Source organism: Bactrocera latifrons, unplaced genomic scaffold, assembly GCF_001853355.1.
Source record: "Bactrocera latifrons isolate USDA-ARS-PBARC rearing strain unplaced genomic scaffold, ASM185335v1 scaffold_16, whole genome shotgun sequence".
Taxonomy (NCBI): Eukaryota; Metazoa; Arthropoda; class Insecta; order Diptera; family Tephritidae; genus Bactrocera; species Bactrocera latifrons.
Window position 1 is genome coordinate 482,902 of NW_017535074.1, and position 23,006 is coordinate 505,907.

The window sequence follows — 23,006 nt, forward strand, 5'->3', positions numbered from 1 at the left end:
ACTATAGCATATAGCTGCCATACAAATTGAACGATCGGAATCAAGTTCTTGTATGGAAAACTTTCACATTTGGCAAGATATATTCACGAAATTTTGTATAGATAATTTCCTGAACCAACAATGTAATCTCCGAATAAATTGTTTAGATCGGTTAACTTTAGCATATAGCTTCCATACAAACTGAACACATAGTTACTAAAAGAAATGCACCTGCGAAGGGTATATTAGGTTCGGTGCAGCCGAAGTTAACGTTTTTCCTTGTTTTTATCAGGAAACAGTAGTGTGTGATGCTAGGTTATTATACGAAGTTATCATAAAACTGTAATTAAAGTTTGAAAAATGCACACTCCTAAGTAATTAAAAACACACAGTGCTAGTTAGAAATGCTTTGATATATTGGAATACGAGTTTTATATAGGGTTTTTTTTTATCTTTCGAGGGTAATGACATTGCTAATACCTTTCCTTAAGAAAATGTTTATTTTGCTGTCTCATAAAGCTATATTAACATGGACAAAAGGACCACAGACCATATTTCAAGTAAAGTGAAAAGTTCGTATGAGAGGGATCCACTAGGTTGTTTCCAAATGTTTTATGTTTCGATCTTTAAAAAACACGACGTTAAATTTGAGGATTATCAGAAAATTAGTTTTGACATGGAAAAAATACATAATTAGGGCTTTCGTGAGTAATTAAAACAATGTTTATTGATGAAAAAAGAAATATAAATACCAGCTGGAAAAGTTCTACCGCGGCTTTCGCCAGCTAAGGCAACTCTTCGTAAGTGATTCACTAAATCCCCTAAAGGTATTTGGAAAACAGAGTGCACTCATAAAAGAGACAGTTACAAAAAAAAAACTCTAAAAATCATCGCGGTCGGTACCTTTTTCTGCAGAAAAAGATAAAAGGAAAAAAATCATATACAAAAGATTCCTTTCAATAACTTTAATATATGAATATTCTGAATAATTTCTTCGAAGAACTACAAACTTCGTGGCAAACTTAATATATCCTGTTCAGGATATAGCCTAATTGTACCAAGTCCGTAAGAAGAAGGGGAGAGGTATGGTTAAAATTTTAGTGGTATTCTTATCTCTTTCAAATTTGGCTGCGGCTACGTCTCAGTTGGTCCAACCATTGAGTCCGGTTTTTAATGACAGATTCGAGCTTTTCAAATTTATATATCCCCACAAGAAAATGTCTAACGGTGTGATATCACACGATATTGATGATCAATCGACTTCCCAGCACGTGAAATTATCTGCTCACCAAAATATTCTCTCAATAAATCCATTAATTGATGCGATGTGCGATATGTGGCGCCGTCTTGTTGTAACAAAATATTCAATCTCTTCAGGTTGCTCTTCGTCCCAAATGTGGAAATTTTGAATTCGATTTACATACCCATTGAGTTAGAAATGTGCCTAATCGCTGAACAAAATTTGAAACGAAAACGTCGGACCTTCTTGGAAGTTTTCAAGAGATCATAGAGCGAAGCGATGTCGCTTGGAAATTTCGAGCAGCCTCAGTTCTTACGCAAGCTGTATTATGTTTGCTTTCAATTTAAGATCTCGACGTAAAATGTTTCAAGTCATTCCACACGTCAGTACGAGTTTCTTCACTGCGTGCTGGACGTGGTCTATTCGGTCGAAAATGATCGAATAATGAATTTTGGGTCTCAAGATGGGTGATGGTGTGGCGAATAGTATGCTCAGTTATTTCGATTTATTTCGTTCATAAAGTTGAACGATTTGTAAACGTTATTCAGGCGTATGTCTTTCCATGATCACCCGTTACAAAAGTACTTTTCAATTCCAGACAACAAGATTAGTTTTTCCCCTCAACAATTGTAATGCAAATTTGTTATTCATTAAATGAATAACTTTCTTAGTGAAAAGTTCACTTACACATGTGGTATTTCCATATATTTTATAAATACAATCGAAATGCAAAGAACGTTTATTATATGTATATATTCTTAGAACTAAAATGTGCAATTTAAAGATAATTCCCCTCGAAATCTATGGTGCACATATATAATGCATACATACGTAAACGTCTACGATTATATACCCATGCCAGCAGATACGTAATAGCATACTTCAGCCTCTATCCCACGAGCGTAATTGCGTTCGCCCTATGCATTAGATTTGTTATCATTGTTCTCAAAATCAATATTGTTTCTTCGATAGTTCTAAATAATCGTTAAGGCTTTTGTGTGTGTTCGTAATCATCTGATTCATAATGCAGCGACTTAAGAAGCTCTTTCAGCAATTAAAGCGGTATTTGGTTTTATATTCAATAACTGTATGTTTAAACACTTGAGTGCACTTATACCTCTGTGGACATACGTAAATATTCCGGTTTTCATTTTCTTATACTTAATGGATTAGTATTAAAGTACTTGAAGCCAAAGACACACCTTTTGCTGAGTTAGGTTCCGAGCGTGATACCCATTCTTGGCCTTGTCGCCGGGGGTTTGTGTAATTATGGCGTCAGACATGCCTACGAATACACTCGTATTTACTTATTGGATATGTACTTATGTGCACATGTCATTGAAGTGAAGTGTTTCAGCTGGAATTTTGGCGTCAGGCGATTCAATTTCAGTTGAGTGGGCATTCTTAAACATTGTTTTCGAAGAAATTTGTTAAAAACTTCAAATTTTTGGGAATAGATGTTTATAACCATATGTTGTTAGTATTTAACGTTAAATGGTAAGCTCTGTCGTATTAATTCGATGAATGGACAATATTGAACTAACTCATACCTAAGGAAACAATAATCTGATTAGGTTTTTTTTTATATTAAATTACTGAAGATTCGATTATATTGGAGGTAGGCATTAATATTGGTTAGACTATGCTCCATATGCCATTGGCCATTTGTTCACATTCTATCACATTCTAAGGGCGACCGATCTCCATAATACATAGATGAACATAGAAATGTCGATGGATTGTTTTGATTCTTTGACTTTGAGTTTTCATCATTGTCAGGAACGCTGTAATTGTTATAGACTTTTTTGGTTTTGTTTTCTTCTTTCTTAGAAGCTCAAACAAAGACGTCAGATTGGTCGAAGTTAATATTGAAAGCCCGCTACATATAGTTTGTCTCCAAATTTAATGGTCGCATAGTTATCGTATTTTGTCGTATTATAAAACTTTTAATAGTTATCTACTGGACCTGGCTCTTACGTTGTTTGTGTCCCAATTATTTAGTATACTTATGTTGGTCGATGATCTCACCATTAAAGTTCTGGAAAGTGATGATTATTAAGCGTAAGTGTGTGAGTGGTAAGAGCTAGAATTTTTCCGATATTGTCACGTTTTTCCCAAAAAACCGCTTGTACGATCGTTCGAGGTGATAAAAGATAAATGGTAGGATGATGGACTTATAAGTAGTCCAGTTGGGCTGGGAAATGAAAATTTTTCCTTCTCCACCTGGTCTTTCCAACGGAATGTTTTCATTCACTCGGACGACATGACCTAGCCAGCGTAGCCGCTGTCTTGTAATTCGCTGAACAATGTGAATGTCATCTGCGGTATTTACCGTTGTCAACGCATAATGGACCATAAATGAAGGACGCGACTAATGAGTGCCTTGTCGAATTTAGTCATTTTTGGTCGAGTACTTTACTTCTCAATTGCTTACTCAGTCCGAAGTAGCACCTGTTGGCAAGAGATATTCTGTGTTGGATTTCGAGGCTGTCGAATAGACGAAATTATTTACGACTTCGAAGTTATGACAGTCAACAGTGACGAGTGACCCAAGTCGCGAGTGCAACGCCTGTTTGTTTGATGACAGGAGATATTTCCTGTTGACCTAGTTCACCACCAGCCCCTTATCCAGATTGGAGAAATCAGAACTAACAACGCAGTTGTTGTGGCCAATGGTATTAACATCATTTGCTTATCGGCTGTCGTAGATACACTCCAAGCGCTCTTAGAAGGCAATTTTTATCCTTCTCTTCCGTTGAGGCGTGGGCCAAATGATGCGGATTGTGGCTAGACATTCATCCACCGGGGTGAATATCAGGGCTCGGCAACGGAGTCTCTCTCCCACCATGAATCCCACATCGAATTTGCGTTCCTTTATATAGCCACTTTAGTAAATGCCACAAGGACCAACTCGTCTCAGTCCTTGTCAACCTTTACTCTTACGAGGACATCAACCAGCTGAGTAGCGACACTTTCCCAATTTAAGGACCGAACATTTCAGTTGTACGCCTATAAATTGTAATCCTTAATGCATTTACAGTGGTCGTTGTCGAAATAGGAATCTCTCATCCGTATTGGTTGTATTCTTTTCATTGGGGATGTTACTTGGTTGGTCCCAAACCCAGCTCACAACCCTGGGGAGTTAGGTTTTGCCTTCTCAGTTTTGCTTGCATTCAAATGGATTTTCTTTGGTTATCCAGAGGATACTTGGTCTACGACCGGAAGTTGTGAGCTTCTTGTGCCATATGTAAAGAATCGTTTTTGACTAATCAAAAGTGAATGGCGATCAGAGACTTACCTCACTTGCATGAACATCTACACATGACTCCATCCTCCTATAAATGTAAAAATAATTAAACATAAATACACCTCTAGATTAGTAATTTCAACAAATTTTTATAATATTATACATATAATAATATAAAATTAGCTATTTATTGCGCACCATGCGTATATTTCGTACTGTAATCATATTTTTGATAACATTAACTATAAATATAAACTGATCAATTAAGGGGGGGTAAGGTATTAAATTAAATTTTTTTCATTTTTTCAAATTGAATGCATAATATTTGGAGAATATTATGTCAATTCAATTCAATTTCGATCCAGTTAAAGCAAAATTGACGAAGTTATGAGTAAATGAGTATAAATAAATAAACGTTTTACACTGTTTTTTTTTTTTTTTGTGTTTAAAACTTTAAAGCGTTTTTCCCACAACTCTCGTTTTCAAAGATTTCAAAGTCGGTGCCCCTCATAACTTCAAGACTACTGCACCGATCCTTTTGAAATTTTAAACACTATTTCTGTACATATTTTATGAGGTAATGCTGTAGAGTTTTTTTTTCATAATTTTGATTTCGCAATAACAAAATAGCCGATTTTTTTCCAAAAAATTGTGTTTTTCACTTCACAGTCTTAGAAAAAATTCAAAAATTGGAATTTCAAAAACCCTTACAGCGTTAACTGGGGAAAACTATTATCTAACGAATTTTGTGATTTCGGATGATCCAGCAACGAGTTATGAGGGGCACTGCAATTCAATTTTTTTCCGAGACCCGACAGGGTAATTTCTTTGTCAAAAATTGATAAGACATTTTTCGAATGCCATACTTCAATGAAATCACAAAAACATGGCTTTTTTCATATGATTTGACCTTACCCCCCTTAACACTTGAAAATTAGCTCAACTTCAATTAAATATTTTTCCATGGTTATATTTTATCCTTTTACTTTTTCTTTCTTAGTGTTGCCAGATGTTACTTTGTGCTACTAATTTGTATGCGCACCAGTTTATTTATGAGAGAAATATTTCAAATGTTTATTTTTCAATTGGTTTCAGTTTTGAAAATTTTTGCACTAATATATAGTACATACACACATATATATATATTTGTGGAAATATACTTACTACATACATTGTGTACGCATGCGGCGTTTATATATTTCGAACTCATGATTTTCAATATAACTCAATAAATAATACATAATAAATGGCAAGTATTTGTTGTTCTCTGAAATAGTATTTATATATTATGTATATACATGTGTGTATATAAATATGTTTATTTGCTTTTAATCAAATGAGTTCACCTCATTTTTTCGCCTTAGATTTATTAGCTTACGCAAATTAGTTTATTTATGCAGTCATTAAGTGGAAAAAGTACAATTGCTGCTAAAAATTACTAATGCTCTGCGGTGCTGCTCTTCACCCATGGCTAACATGCGCTTGTGTATTTATGTACTTATCACATTTCATGCGTCGGCCTTGAGTTATGATTTGCCAATGTGAGTTTTGCAATTAAAAACAACATCTCTATTCTTCAACAATACTGCTATTAATTAAGCAGATAATGTTGCACATATAAACATACACACACATTTAGAGACGTGTGTACATTTTCAGAGCTAAGTTTTGTTTATCCTTGAAGAAGATTTTGCCCAGAAGCACAAATTCGCCGGAACATATTTGGTCAGTTTGCGATTTTTTATCTTATCTTTATTTATAAATAATAGATATTTCGCATGTTGCTCAGCGAAATTCCACGAAACCCACATTACGAGACTTTGCTCATGTATATTTGCTTTGGAGCTACTTTGCGTAGCGCGTGTACGAAAGAATCGTTTGCGCTCAGGTGGGAAAAATGGAGCAATTGCTAAAAGATATACATATGTATGTATGTACATACCATATGCATATCATATATTAATGTACATATGTATGTATATATATTCTGTTTCAATTTGTGAATTGAGTATTCAGTCACAATGCAATGAAATTTATGTGTATTCAATTTTTCAAAATTTTTTCAGTTACATATTTTTTTAGAATTAAAATTTGCATATTATACAAATTGTATTTTTATTTGGGGTGTTCACAACCTGTCTTAAAGCATCGTAAAGTCGTAAAATTTAAAATTTTTACACTTGTTTAAATAAAAATTAGGGTTTTCACATCTATCTTAAAGTTATAAGTTATAACGATTCGAAAACATAGTATTGAGAATTGTAAATGTGTAAAGTAATTTTTGTATGTAATCCAACAACAAATTTTTTTTAAACAAGTGTAAAAATTTAAAATTTTACGACTTTACGATTTAAGACAGGTTGTGAATACCCCAATTATTTTTTATTTTAACAATATTTTACTTTTGTTGTTTACCGCTTTCAAATTGATCGATCATGTCAGTCGTGACATTTGCATACTAACTAGTACGGGTATTGTGTGTTATTGGGTGGCGAGTTCTAACTTATTTTTGCGCGAATAAAGATATGCATTGTGACAAAAAAATACCCGGAAATTTTAACTAAAACACAAAGCATTTAATTATTCATCAATATTTATTTTGTCGCCTTCATTTTTGCATTTCTCGAAACACTTTTCATAATCACCTTTTGGGATGACCTTCAGTTTCTTCGGCGAATTTTGTTTTATCTCTACGATCGAGGAAGAGCGGGTTCCACTGAGCGGCAATTTCACTTTGGGGAACAAGTAAAAACCGTCCGCCCTTCCGGAACAAATTCATGATGCATCAAACCACGAATATCGAAAAAACCCAGATCAAACAATGGCTTTGGCGTGTTGTTTTCGGTTCCTTTTTCCCTTCATTCCGATGATTGTTGACTTTTTATGTGTTCAAACTCATAAACCTATGTCTCATAGGCAGTTTAAATGCTGTCCATGAAAGTGAGCGAAAATCGCACGTCAAGCACGTCCAAAGAGACCAGTTTGTTCATTTCACCCATTCCTTTCAAACGGACTCGCAATAGATTTCGCGTTTCTTGCCAGCTCTCTAACGTTTGCTTGACGATTTTCAAGCACCTTCACTTTTTTTTTTAATATTTTTTCCATCAGTTCAAGAGGTCGTCTACAACGAGCCATGTATTTAACGATCTCTCGGCCGTCTTTGAAAGCCTTGTACCCCTCATAGGCTTGTGGTTTTGTTAAAACTGAAACACCGTAAGCCTTTTCCAATTTGATTAGAAATATAAAATTTAAGACAAATTCTTCGTTCCATGTTTTTTTGTCACAATGTAGATAATGGCGGGTGCTATGTTGTAAAACACAAAAAAATCAGTTAGTTAAATAAAATCACTCCTTGCTTATCCAACTAGGTCACTGAATTCAAAATATATGTTACAAATAGGATATAGTGCTGTTCGATTTGCCACTTCTCTGCACGCTATGTTTTGAAGTTGTTCAGTGACTTCAGTATAGTAGGTTATTCTTGTTATTTATGTATCTTTATTTGAAAAATGATTTATGCCAGTTTGCTGGTCGATTCGCTATTCACTAAGCTTATCTATTTAAATAGCAAAATATCTATTTAAAAGTAAATACTTTAACAAATAAATTTTTTTGACTTTAGTAGCGGACAAAGTAGTTTTCATGGTCTAGATTAATTTGATTTGAAATGAGAAACAGCTGATTTAGTAGGTGATGTCAGGGTTGGTATATTAATGTAAAGATTCATCAAATATTTGGCGTTCTAAGGCGATTAAAATCAGTTTAATTGTAATGCAAAGTCATATTCCACAATAAAAGAACGAGATAATAATACTCAAAGGTGCTTTCGAAATTGTTACTTTTAAGTGTCATAACTGACTCATAAGTAGCATTACCAGTCTATAAAGTTTAGCTTACAAAAGGCAGCAAAAATCAAGCGGCATCAGCTTGATACCAGTGAAAAATTATTGACTAAAGAACCTGTATGTTTTGTACATCTTTTAACATATGTTTAAAAAATATATCAGTTCCGATTGAAATACAAAGTTCCTAGTGCCTACTGTCTCAAGTAAGTCAAACTCATCTAGAATTTGTCTGAAAAAATATCTCAGGTTCACCATAAACTGGTCAAATAGTTGTCTTCGAAACTACCATAGCGGAGCCAATTCCTAACGCTGATATCTTACACCGACGTTAACTCTTTTTGGAACTTTTGGAAAGTAATAACTTTAATTAAAGAGTAGGAAGCAAGCGAAAATTACTCTCACTAGATTGTTGATTACTCAAACAAAGGCTTTTACGCCCATTTTCTCTTAAAATAAAAATTTATCACTACAGTAGTTTTGAATTTTTAAACTGCTGTTTTTGCTAGGGTGTGGAATAATAATTTTTTACTACCAAAGTTATTATTTTTATAAAACTGGATTGCCCAGCAAATTGTAGAAGCAGGCTCAAGGCCCCAGGTTCGAACTACGTGGACAGAGATCATATCATCTCAGTTGGTTTGTAGATTGACTGGGAGGTCATTAAATGCCGTTTTTGGATGAGTAAATCTTACTAAATTGTTCTGCTTTGTTTGGATATTAATTGCATCGAATTTTTGTAGATATTAGAGTTCAATCATTTTCTATAAAAATTTTTAAGAGCTTACATGACTTTACGGGTTTAAAAAAATCTCTTTTTTTTATTATCTTATTAAATTCTACATCTCCTCTAGAATATTGCCCGAAATTTGTAAGTTGATCCGAGTAATAGTTTCGAAGTTACAGATTTGAGAACTTGAGCGCTTGAGCCTGGCTGGGCTAAGTGTGCCATCTTTAAACGCCTTTTTCTCGAAACTGTGTTTTTGAAGTCGGTTGACGAGATTTCTCGAGAACTGCCCAACCGATCATCATGAAATTTTACACTGGTACAATTCTTAAAGACTTGGACGAAGAAAATGTCGCAAATTTTCATTGAAATATTATTTTTGTAAAAGTGTCTGCCAAAAATCCAAATTTCAGCTTTTTTTCCTTCGTAAGTTTAGTACACTTAAGGATTTAACTAAAAACATAATTTGTTCACGTTAGATGGAATAAGGAGTTATCCTGGCAACGCGGACGCATATTTTTTCCGAGAGGTTGCCGGATATGTCGTCGCAATGGCCGAGTTTAAAATAATTTTTTTTTTTTTTCAAAACATCAGAAGTTCTTTGTTAATAGCGTCTGTTTGTGACAATAAAAAAGTCTAATAAAATATTTAATTTTTTATAAGAGTAAATTATTATTGAAAAAAGGATGTTTTTTACCCGCGCAAACTCATGTAACCTGGAGACATTTTCATAACATAATAAGTTGTGGTGCTTCCTTTGTTGGTGAGTTCAAAGTCTGCCTGTTTGTTAACGTGCTCTTTTCTAATCTTCCAAAAAACCTATGAACCTATGATAAAATCCTTGCATACCAAGTTTACACAAAAATTTCGAGTGTTTAAATACTCTGAGTAACACGTGGCGCACGGGAATAAATATAAACCAATTAAAAAATTATCTACCTGCATCACTTCTCAAAAGAAACTGCAAATCTACTTATATACATATATATTATTATACGTTTCTTTTGCGACATTGCCGGTTATCCCCACAAAAGCTATAAAAAATCATTGCATATCTCATTATCATCTGCTTGAAACAAGATCCGTGCAAGTCGGGTTATACAGAAATGAGAAGGGCAAGCACTATACAATTCGCACCAGAGTTATTAAGTGTGGATTTTTTGATGTTTTGGCACTTTTTATATCCTCCGTCTGTGCGCAATAAATTATAGCTCACTTTTGGTTTTTTCTTACTTTCCATAGAACGTACTATGTTGGTATATAATTTGGTATAGGTATATTCATATATGTCCACAATGTTTACACTCCAATAACTCATAAGCTTTGTTAAATAATTATTATTCCACTTACAGGCCACGAATGTCATTCGTCCGCGCTATTACTCCTCCGAGTTGGGTATACGCGAGAAGATCTTCATTGGCGTGATGACGTCACAGGACAACATCAATACTCTAGCGACGGCGATAAATCGCACCACAGCGCATTTGGTGAATAAAATTAAATTCTTCATTAACGCCGACAATGTGAAAACGAACTATAAACTCAAGAATATTGTCGGCTTCACAGACACACGCGAGAGTCTGCGACCATTCCATGTGATAAAATACATTGCGGATAATTACCTCGATGACTACGATTACTTTCTGATCATGCCAGATACGGTGTACGTGGATGCACGTAAACTGAAGACACTGCTCTATCACATCAGCATCACTTTCGATCTATATATGGGTGCCAGACTGGAGCAGAATATCGCGGATGGTGGTGACAGTGCGGCGGCGGCGGCTGCGGCGTCCAGACGTATCTCGAATTCCAATGGTGTTGATGATCTCGGCAGTCAAAGTGATCGTAATTACTGTGATTTAAATGCCGGCATTTTGCTTAGCAGCAGTGTCATACGTAAGATGCGCAACAATCTGGATTGGTGTGTGCGTAATGGCGTCAGCAATGTGCATAGCGTCAATATCGGTCGTTGTGTAAAGTATTCAAGTAATTTGTCCGGATGTCAGACAAGCTTTCAGGTGAGCGCATACTTGACTTAAATAGATCTCTAGTAAATAATAGTAGTTAAGTGAATTTGTAAATATTGTACAGATTATACATGCCTGTTTACCTTTTCCGTAATAATCGTATGTATCGCAACCAGCTCATGATCGAAAATATTTAAGCAAAATAGGTAGAATTATGCAAAAAAAAGCAAGCACTGCCTTTGCGAGATATTTTACTTCGCTAAAAATATTAATGATGATCTTCTGCGCAATGCAATGGAAAATCTGTGATGACGTACATAAACTTCAAAACGTAATTAAAGCATTCAAACGTCGTACTAGTACAGTAACCTTCATGGAACTCAGTGAAACCAAATTTAGTTGACTACAAGGAATAATTGAATGTTAACACGAGTTAATGATGATTGCAACAAATAAGTATTGAAGACGGGCGTCAGTTTGACAGCGGGAACATTATGAGTATTTATAAATGCAGACTGCGTTGAAGCGCAAAAGCCTTATGTTATATTAGTTGTCAAAAAAGTCTTGCGGTGTTTTCGCTAGTTGGCGCTGAGAGCGCGTAGTTCTAGTTTTATTCGTCGCATCGGGTCATGCTATACCTTTTTGGAAAGCGCATTTCACGCGCTAACATTGATTGTCGTTTCTTTTTAGTCGTTCGTGAATTATACCGTCGCAAACATGAAGCAAAATAAAGAGAAAATACGGCATATTTTACAGTACTACTACGATAAAGGCAAAAATGCACCTCAAGCCGCCAATAAAATTTTTGCAGTTTATGGACCCGATACAGTTTCCATTTCCACCGCACAACGATGGGTTCAACGTTTTCGTTCTGGTGTGAAGGTGGTCGAAGGTGCGCCACGCTCCGGAAGGCCTGCCGTCGAAAGGTCTGAATTGGTCGAAAGAAACCGGCATAGTAGCAGCCGTAGCATCGGTCAAGAGCTGGGCATGAGTCATCAAAAAAAAAAATTTATGAACAATTGAAAATTCAATAAAAATACCGCAAGACTTTTTTGACAAACTAATATTATGTAATGGGTAGTCAAAAAAGGCGCGAGGTGCCTTGAAAAATATAATATATATAGCGAATATGAATATAAATAAACATAAATATACGTCATAAATATACATATAGATATAATATTAGTTTAATTTCCCTGTCAAAATAATCGATACGAAATTTATTTCGAAGATAATAAGTTGCAATGTAATCTTGTTTGATTTTATATTATTAAGATAACAACTCAACTCAATCAACATAAGATAAGACCAAAATCCTCACATCACTTAGTGGCGTTAGAAGTAGTTGAACTACAAATTTGATAGAGATAGCAGAAAAGTAAAGAATTTTGAAATTTTTTGATTTTAAAAGCTAATTAGACCGATATTGTAAATACAGTAGCACACACTTACGTTTAAAGTTCTTTTTTGAAGCGAAGATATAATATTGACCCTTAACAAAATTCCCACAACACTTGGGGACTTAGCGTCTACCTGGTAGGGAAATGTACCACCATACGTAGATTGCTTTTTAAAAAGGGGGATGCAATTCGTTGTTCCTTACTTCACAGAAACGTGGAATGTTTATTGTCATTAGAAAGAACATTATTTGGCATTTTTGTTTTGAAGATTATCTCTTTCAAATGTTGGCTGCGGCTACATCTCAGATGATCCATCCGTTCAGTCCAATTTTCGATGACTCTTTCGAGCATTTCGACTAATAACTGGCGAATGACACGCGTGATGTTTTGCTACAAGGCCTGAATCGAAGCAAGATTGTCCATATTTACTTTAGTTTTTACATATCCCTACAGGAAAAAGTCTAACGGTGTTACATCACACGATTTTGGTGAGTAATCGACCGGCCCAAAACGTTAGATTATCTGCTCAATGAAATATTTAATGATTGAGATATAATTGTACATATGTATGTATATTTAGGGTTGCGAATTTTGTAGAAATTTTATTTCTGGTCATTATTTTGAGATTAAAAATTGTATTTTAATTTGTTAATCCCGATGTTGGAAATAAAAATTATATGTTCATTTTTTGTTTGGAATGAAGCATGCTAAAACGAAAAAATTTTAATTCTAAAAAAAAATTTTATCTTAATTATATGCTTGGCACACAAAATTTTTCTCCTTTGGGATTACAAAATAAAAAAAAAAACGAATTACAATTTTTTTTAATGCTGAATACGTTTCGATATTTGTCTCTCTTTTTACTTCGTTTAGTTCTTCACAGCATTTCATAAATTTTTTTTTTCATTTATTCAGCTAGTGCCCTGTTGAAAGATTAAGTACTTCGTTCTTGTCAAAAAGAAGAAAAAAACTTTAATTTAGGTCGCACCGAATCTAGAATACCCTTCACAAATAAAGAAGTTTCCAAACAAGAACTTGATTTTGATCGATCAGTTTGGATGGCAGCTACAACTGTAGTAGTCATGTAACGGTACCATCAAATAAGCTATTCTTTGATGAGAAAAAATTTTCAAAATTTCAGATAGAGGTCTCAAAAACTCAGATACTTTCTGAGGGTGACAAACTTAAAATATTCTTCTTTTGGTTCCACGTAATGTTTTTTTTTATTGATTGTATACAAAATCAGAACACGAAAACAAGAAAAAACGTTAACTCCGGTTGCACCGAAGCTAAATACCCTTCACAGGTGCATTTCTGTTAATAACTATGTGTTCAGTTTGTATGGAAGCTATGTGCTATAGTAATCCGTTCTGTGAACAATTTTTATGGAGATTATATTGTTACCTTAAGCAGTAATCCATGCCAAATTTCGTGACGATACGACGTCAAATGCGAAAGTTTTCGATATAAGTACTAGATTCCGGTCGTTCAGTTTGTATGGCAGCTATATGATATAGTTCACCGATCTGAATAATTTGTTCTGAGATTACATTGTTGCCTTAGAGAATAATCTATACCAAATTTCGTGAATATATCTCGTCAAATATAAAAGTTTTCCATACAAGAACTTAATTCCGATCCGATATATATACAGACAGACGGACATGGCTAAATCGACTATTTATATACATATGTATATACTTTATAGGGTCGCCGACCTTTTCTTCTGGGTGTTACAAACTTCGTGACAAACTTAATATACCCTGTTCGGGGTATAAATATGAACTGCAGTCAATAATAAATATAATACTGTCATATTAAAAATAGCAAAGAGTTCATCTGATAAGAATGGTGTGCCGTTTGAACTGTAATATCGTCACGCTGTGGCCGTGAAGTATTGATTAAGAATACCGCTTTAGCGACTATTTTCAACGTTCTACAAAGTTTCCAATAGTGTCATAACGGAACTGTGAATTAGCCATAAATAATATAAATCATATGTTTAGTTCGACAGAAGTATAAAATTGAAGGTCAGATTTCGTCGATTTCTGCCGCTAACTTCATAATGTATATAATTGAGATATCTTGATATAAGATATTATTGCCCGTAATTATATGAGATATATTTATAGAATGATATCAAAGTGTTAAGATTAACATAGTATGATATCGTTTCAAATTTTCGCTTAGTTGTTTTTTTTTTTTTTTTGTTGAAATTTTATTTTTGCGATAAAATTTTGGTTATAATATATTATATTTACGCCCTCATTTGGCCAATGACCTGTTAACCATATTCCCTCCCCAATTTTTTCATTCAGATTATTTGAATATTTTTAAGCAAATATTTTTCTGTTATCTTTTAATCAAAAATAAATGGAATGGGTGAAAAAGCTGCAGACATGTTTCCCCGCATGGTCATACTCGCAGTCCATTGAAAGGAATCAAAAAGCTCGATCGGCAATCTTCTGTGTGCCATCGACTTGAAAGTGTGATGACAGCAGAATTTTGGACGCATGCTCTTGACTTGTCAACATCTACACATTTACATACATACGTAAATGTGATTATGTAAATATATGTCTATGCTAGGTGTACATTAAAAAGTTGCTCGTGCCACGCTTTTGCGTTTTTTCGTTTATCATCAGCTACATTTCGGTTTTAGTTGGGCTTTAATTCAATTTTATATTTTTATTTGTTATATAAATTATGTGTTGACTTCCCGAGTAAGCATACACACGCAAACCAGCAGTGAAATTACACAAGCCTAATCAAACAGTCAGGCGAACAGGCCAATGGACGGACGCGTAAATCAAGTCATGCCACTTTGCGACCACTCAATTTAACGTAAATACTAGTACATATAAGTATATGTGTGTATGTATGTCGTAATGTGCATAGTATGTACTTGTAGTTATGCATATACTGTTAACAGACAAGACAATTCGATACCGTTCCAAAAATATGAGGTGAGAATTCGTTGGTGATTTTTTATTCGAGTTCATTGATTTATTGCTGACCCTGAAAATATGTAGTAAGAAGCAACGCCACCAAGCATTTAATTACAAAAATAAATATTGCAACTAAATATACACTCATAGGTGCATATATATGAACGAGATTGGACCGATAAATACTTAAACTCACCGCGCACTCAAGTATCACAAGAAATACTTCTTTATTGACGTAGACATCGTTTACGCGGTTATAGCCGAGTTAAGAACAGCGCGCCAGTCGTTCTTCCTTTTCTCTATTTGGCGTCAGTTGGAGATTCCACGCGAAGCCAGATCCTCCTCCAAATGGTCTTTCCAAAGAAGGTGATGTCTTCCTCTTCCTCTGCTTTCCCCGATGGGTACTGCGTCGAATACTTTCAGAATTGAGGTGTTTTTTCCCATTCAGATAAAATGTCCTAGTCAGCTTAGCCGCTGTCTCTTAATTCCCTGAACTATGTCAATGTTGTCGTATATCTTGTACAATACATCGTTCCATCGAATTCAATATTCATCGTTGCCAACGCGCAAAGGACCATAAATCTTACGCACAATCTTTCTTTCGAAAAGGACTTTACTTCTCAATTGCCTACAATAGATACTTACTATCGGGAATAACCTGCTATCCAAATTTCCACTCAAATAGCTTGATCATATCTGTCTGAATTGGACTCGGAGTTTTGTTTTGGCGACGTGCCCATCGATTTAAGACGAATTCAGGAAAAACAATATCGGTCGGTTGGTGATTCGATTCTTGTTTTTCGAAGGGAAATCACGCAGGGATTCAAATTTTGAAATCACAAATAGAAAATATGGTTTCTTTCGGAGAAGAAAAAAATAACTTTCACCATGACAAAGCACCGGAAACCAGCTCTGTCGTTATCACGGCTAAAGCGTCGAATAAGCTATCATCCTGACAACTCTCCATATTTGGTCCCGGAACTCTACTGTCAGAACTTTGAGAAGCATGTTTACTAAAGCCACGGAGACGCACTTTTCACAAACCTAAAAATAAAATTTTTTAGACGTATATCCTTTAAAAAGTTGTACCATCGCCGGGTCAAGTGTATCAAACTTTAGACATAAACCACGATTTTTCCAAAATTTTCCTTTTTTTGTAGACTCAGTACTTATCACACCACCCTCGTACATACATACGTACAAATGTTTTTCTAACAGTAATTTCTTGAAATTGTATCCCAACAGAGTTCCCTACTCATCTACACTGTCGGTATATTAAATTTAGAATTTGAGCAGAGAATTTTGTGTCTTTCTCCGCGGAATTTCCAAGCGGCTCATGAAAACGGCATAAATCGTGAGGTACTCTAAACGACCAGCAGACGCGAGGGCAGACAGGCAATGTGCGATTTAGTCAAGTGTCGGCAGCCTCAGCCGCTCTACTCAACGAATTCTTAACTTAAATCGAGGCCGACTGGGCATTTGGCTTCGGCTGCTCAATTAAATGTTAGAGTACTTAACTAATTTGCATCTGACGTTTATTATTATTCGTTTTCTTCAGTTATTTCTGTATTTTCAATTAATTTTGATTGCTCGAATAGACGGCGTTGATAACGGTTTGGTGGTGTAGTGCTGGTGCGTCCAATGCGCGGGGCAACGTCCCGTCGTCGGCTGTGGAGGCACGACTGCGCATCTTCCGCGTGTCTCTCAAGTGTGCGCATAGACTGGAGCGATACCCCGTGCTTTTGCGCGTCACTCGCGCTCGGAGCGCAATCGCCAATCGTCTGTCACTTGTTCGCGCATTTGTTAATGGTGTTTGCTTTGGCATTTGACATGCTTAATGTAATTATCGTCAAATGTATTTGCACTCTACAAATTGTTCAAGTGAAATTGCAATGAGCCGTTAGCTGGCGAATTGGCGAGCTGGCGCGCTTAATTAAAAAGCAAGCTGCTGATTGCAAGTTTTATTGCAACGATTATGATCTCTTGAACTGCGCCAACGGCTGCGCGTTCATCGGCAAAGGTCAATGAAATGCATACTCGGCGGCAGTAAATATTGATTACAAAACAATTTGTTTAAAATTCATAATAATTCAACTTAATTGTATTACTACAAGCAAGTTTAGATCGGACTTGATATAAGCGGATAATGAATTTTAATTTATTATTGCATTTAATTCTTGAATCGTTAAATTTTAATGGCAGAAAATTATTATTTGTCGAATAGCTCAATACTTTTACGAGCGTCGCATTTGCTCGTTGAAATGATTATAGATATATGCATATGTATGTGTATAAAGTATAATTAAATCTTTTACAATTAACGTGTGGTTTTGTGAATCTCGAACAAAGTACGAGACTTCTTTGGATCGCCTTGGAGCACTTATCGCCATTCGGCCCAAGGCGAATGTAATTTCCGAGCGTCGACTCTTTACTTGCCCTGGTCGCTAAAACGATGCAAACACGGCAGTGTAGATATATGAAAAGCTTATAAAGTCATGGTAAAGAAAGTTTAATGTTCCGATTCCGGATTACTTGAACATTCTTTGGCATTTATTTATGAAGGCCTAGTAGCCAGTGCTGCGATTTCATGTATTTATATAATAAATATTTTATTGTATAAATGATTATAAATAAATAATAAATAAATATTTCTTTCAAATGTTGGCTGCGGCTACATCTCAGATGGCGCATCCGTTGAGTCCAATTTTCGATGACTCTTTCGTATTTCGACTTATAACTGGCGAATAACACACGTGATTTTTTGTTCCAAGGCCGGTATCGAAGCGGGATTGGCCGCATAGGCTTTAGACTTCACATATCCTTACAAGAAAAAATCTAACGGTATGATTTCACACGATCTTGGTGGCGTATAGACCGGCTCAAACGTGAAATTATCTGCTCACCGAAGTGTTCTCACAGCAAATACATTGTTAAAACCAAATGTCCCCGAGTTAACGAGCTTCAATTTAAGGCAACAAATAGTCTGTTAATATGGCGCGATAACAGTTGTCATTGACGGTTACGTTTTCACCGGCATCATATTTGAAGAAATATGATTCGATGATTTCACTGTACCCATAAATCACACCAAACCATTGGTTTTTCTGGATGAAATGACACCTCTTGAATCTCTTCAGGTTGATCTTCGTCCCAAATGCGGCCATTTTGCTTGTTCAGATACCCATTTAGCCTCATGGCTGAACTAAATTTTGGAAAGGTTGAGCGGCTTCAGTTCTTGCACAATCTGTATTTTTTACGCTTTTAATATAAGATCTCGACGTGAAATGACCCAAGGCATTCCAGACGCAGTCCTAGTTGCTGCGACTGTCGCCGAATCGCCGCACTAGATTCTTCGTGTACACTCTCAGCTACGACACTTATGATTTCTCAAAAAAAGGCTATTTAAAAAGTACCTCTACATGGATCACCCGTTACCTCCGTAATATCAAGCTACTTAAAGAGATTCAAGCCATATTTGTGTCATGTTTCATCACGATGTCTCGATTTCTACAAAATTTATCCTACACATGTATGGTCCAACGAGAGATTAGTCAGAAAGATTTAAAATAACTGCATTCTTAATTTAATTTCAAATAAAAAACCACATTTTTTGTAAAATCCTCATTGTCCTAAATATAAAATATGGTCACTTAAAATTGTTTGCGGTTAGGGTTCGGTATGTTGGTTGAAAATATTTCTTTCAAGATTCAAAGAAAGTTGAATATCAAGAAAAACTATATATCATTTACATTTTTACAGTTCTTAAAATAATTTTGGGTGTGTATTTTAGCGGCTGCAATACGAGCTCACTCCTCTAATTGTATATCCAATTACTGTTCTATGGTTGCCTGGTCGTTAAAGCCACACTCGCTAAACAGCAAAAACGGGTTCAACGAGATCTCATTGGCATCCGTAGTACACTACATACAAGGGCACACTGCTACTCATAACGATATCTTCTCCGCTGGAAAAGGAATGGGGTGAGCTTTTTTTTATGGATGGTGCTTTTTCACGGTTGGAGAACTTCTCTCAAAAGGAAAGTTGTAGGGGGAGTCACCTCGGAAATTCTCAATCAACTCTTGCTTCAGACTGCCAAACCACTGTAGTGTTTTTCCAGCAGAAGTGGCAGCCATCAAAGTAGCAGCCTATAAATTTATTCGAAGGTTTGGGGGGTTTTTTGGGAGGTTTGTATACACTTTGACAGCAGAGCTTCTATACAAGCCTTGAGCCATTAAGACTCTTCATATTAAACTTACCTTGTTACCTGGAGGCAGTGGAATTGTCGGAAACGATATTCCCGATGAGCTAGCAAGAAAGAACACCCTTACCTAAATCCCATCAGGATGGAAACAAGTAGGTGTTCCCCCGCTTCGTACACTCTGTTGCTAAATATATGAACCTTGCGGAAGTCTTTTGGTCTGGAGTGGGGTATGTAAGGTCCATGGAACTACTAACTCTTACTGGTACTCACCGGTCAGACTAAAATTTTTGGAAGACGAAATATGTCAAAGCTGTCGGGACGAAGGTAAGGTGGAAACATCTAGACACCTTCTCTTCCCCTGTCCAACTTTTGCCAGACTACAGTTGAAGTGTCTCGATTACCATACTTTCTATAAGCCCAACGAATTGGTTTTAGTAGGTTCTAGGCACTTTGTCGATATACGACGATCTGTTTAATCCATAGCTAGAAATTGTAAGCATTGTTGTTGTTGTAACGGTTATCAACTCCTCGTTAGGGGGTATCAGATATGTAGGGTTAGCTGGACATGAAAGAGATGGTTAGAGTCATACGGGACTCGTTGCATGAGGAACACATATTTTGTTTGTCGGGGTCTATTCTGGATAAATAAGAGTTTAACCTGCTACAGTGTCCAGAACGAAGCTGCGCAAAGATCACTCCCGATTCTCGCGGCAACCCGAGCTCGTCGTCTGCAATGGGTGGTGGTTTGACTTCAAGTACGTCGTACACTGAGAGAAAGTCGGTGAAGGTGTTTATGGCTCCACTGCGAATTGCGGTCAGGTCATGTTTGAAGTTAGTCGCGTTCGAAGCCTGGTCTGTATTGTCTTATGTCTTCGACGTAGTTAGGAACGATGCTCCTAGCGGGCGATTCCGCTTCAAGCAGGTGACTGCAGGAATACTTTCTGGAAATCAGAATGGAGGTCATGCTGCCTGAATCGTAGAGGTCTTTTATTAGCCACTCGAGGTGCGTAGCCGTGAGTGGAATTGCTCCAGCGTAGACAAACTTAATGTAAAACTTACCGATCCAAGCGGGATTTGATCTCCGAAAAAACAGTGCTTGGCCGGATGAAATCCCGGTAAATTCCGTCTGTCGTGGGAATTGGGAGTTCCGCTCGTCACAACGGGTAAACGTTTCTAGCTGTCCAAGTAGGATTATTCGTAGCCTCACGACAAATCTGTTCACGTAAGCTACATATATCAAGTCATCAAATAAACATTACGAATAATCGCATAATTGAAATAATCATTACTCGAAATCGCAAAAAACTACAAAAAAAAATGCATTTATTACATAGAGGCTCAGAGGACGTGCTACAATCTTCGAAACGTTCTTATTGCCAAAGATTGACAAGGGACCCAACTTAACGCGCGAAATTAAAAGTTTTAAAGTGTATGGGAAAATATTGTTTTTGGCCGGATATAAAAGAGGATTCCTTCCGGTATCTAGGGCAAAAAATTCTTTTTATCAAGTTTCCCACTTAACACACATCCTTGAAAACAAAATAAATGGCACAGGGTTGCCATTATGCCATAAATTCAAAATCCGTTCTCCGGTTTGTTCAACTCAAAATTAGCGACCTTAGACTCACTACTATTTCAGTGGAAAACAAACAGTAGAAATGCCTGCACGCCACTATCGAAAACAAATATGTATTCAAAAGCAAACACACACGATGCATAATGTTTACCATAAACGCATTTGTATTTGTATTTTTGCAAAATCTTAAAGACTTCCTGCTGCTGAGTCATTATTAAAATTCGAAGTTTACGCCTTTTGATATGTCCACTACCCCGCATACCCCTAACACCGACATTTGATGATTCAATTCTTCTGCCAAAATGATCACGCACTCTCACATTTACATACATACATATGTATGTACGTACATATGAGTAGATATTTCTTAAGTTTTTAGATTCCCAGCATAGCTTATAGCGTTCTACTTTGGCTATCTAAACAATGGAACTTCTATTGCGGAAAATTATTATTAAAACACAAATTCGAAATAGTAATATGGAGCTACCAACAACAAGGTCCCCACGTGTGTGCCTAGAATTATTGACTTCATAGTTGAGGCAGAAACATTTGCAAACAAAAAGTGAATGCTCTTGTTGTTGCTGTTAGTGTTGATTTTGATCTTTCGCGCATCTATTTACTTTATGGCAAGCATAAAATCGCACGAAAGATGAAATGCGAAATGCGAAAGCACACACACAAAACGTTCACAACGCATGAAGATTCTCCAAAATGTGCTATCGTCAAGCGCAGCAGCAGAAGAAACCACACAAAAAGGAGGATTCTTGGAAATCATTAAAGGTCTGTCGCCTAGTAAAAAAACAGAAGACCAGTGTCGCGGCAGCATTTAACTCAAGGTTAACATAAAATGCTCATAAAGCGAGCACAAAACTCGCAAAAGTTTTCAATTCATTGCTTTAAAGGCGGCTGAGCTGGCGCAGATCTCACCAGCCCACTAATAAAACACAATTGTGCATATGTATGTAGAGAGTATTTGTATTTGTTTTGAAGCCATATGGAACACAGAGAATGTACATAGTATGTAAGTAATCATGGTATTTGCATACATACATATATATGTATGTGTGTATGTACATAGCTCACAGTATCACAAATTTGTTAAGTAATATAATTATAGCATCGGACTTATTTTTTTGTTTGTTTGATAATTGCCTCTTAGGTCCAAAGGCGTAAACGAGATCGGTTTATGGCCCTTCACTTTGTTTTCTCTAACAAAGTTCTTCCGGTTGTGTTTGAAACATGCTAAATCTATCCGGTATAGTAAATATAATATCGGATCATTGATAAAAAGTTGTTACCTATGAAAAGATATTTTTCCTGATTTTGATTATTCAGCTTGTATGGCAGCTACATAAATGCTATAATGAAATTGTGATTAAATTCCACGGGTAAATGATATTTCTAAAAAAAAAGGTTTTTTTTACTAAGTTGTTAGGACTGTCCTTTATTACTATAATTATGAGCTCGATTTGTCAAGCAGTTTGTTTACAGCTAATGCTTAAGTCGGTACACCTCGGTAGTGCATTGCGACTTTTTACAATGGATAAAAATATCGAAGAAAGAATTTGTCTCAAATTTTGCCTTTCTACCGTAAACAGGTCTCTGTGGACATGCTTGATCGTGCACATTCATTATAACTGTCGATGAGACAGGAGTTTATGAGTTTGACATACAAGCAAGTCAACAATCAACGGAATGGAGGGGGAAAAAACGAGCCGAATCCAAAAAAAATAACACGCCAAAGCCGCTGAAATATCAAGGTGATGCCCATTATTATTATACTCTCGCAACAAAGTTGCTAAAACGAGTATTATAGTTTTGTTCACATAACGGTTGTTTGTAAGTCCTAAAACTAAAAGAGTCAGATATAAGGTTA

General features: G+C 35.9%; 1 protein-coding gene across 2 annotated transcripts in view; it reads left to right on the forward strand.

Moving 5' to 3' along the window:
- The window catches only part of LOC108966390 (chondroitin sulfate glucuronyltransferase), an 83,035-nt gene that overhangs the window by 54,395 nt on the left and 5,634 nt on the right, over positions 1 to 23,006 (forward strand). For both annotated transcript variants that reach the window (XM_018929251.1, XM_018929250.1), the window contains exon 2: positions 10,388 to 11,056. In XM_018929251.1, coding sequence (XP_018784796.1) covers positions 10,460 to 11,056 — 597 coding nt within the window. In that variant the 5' untranslated portion in view covers positions 10,388 to 10,459. The remainder of the gene's footprint in view (positions 1 to 10,387; positions 11,057 to 23,006) is intronic.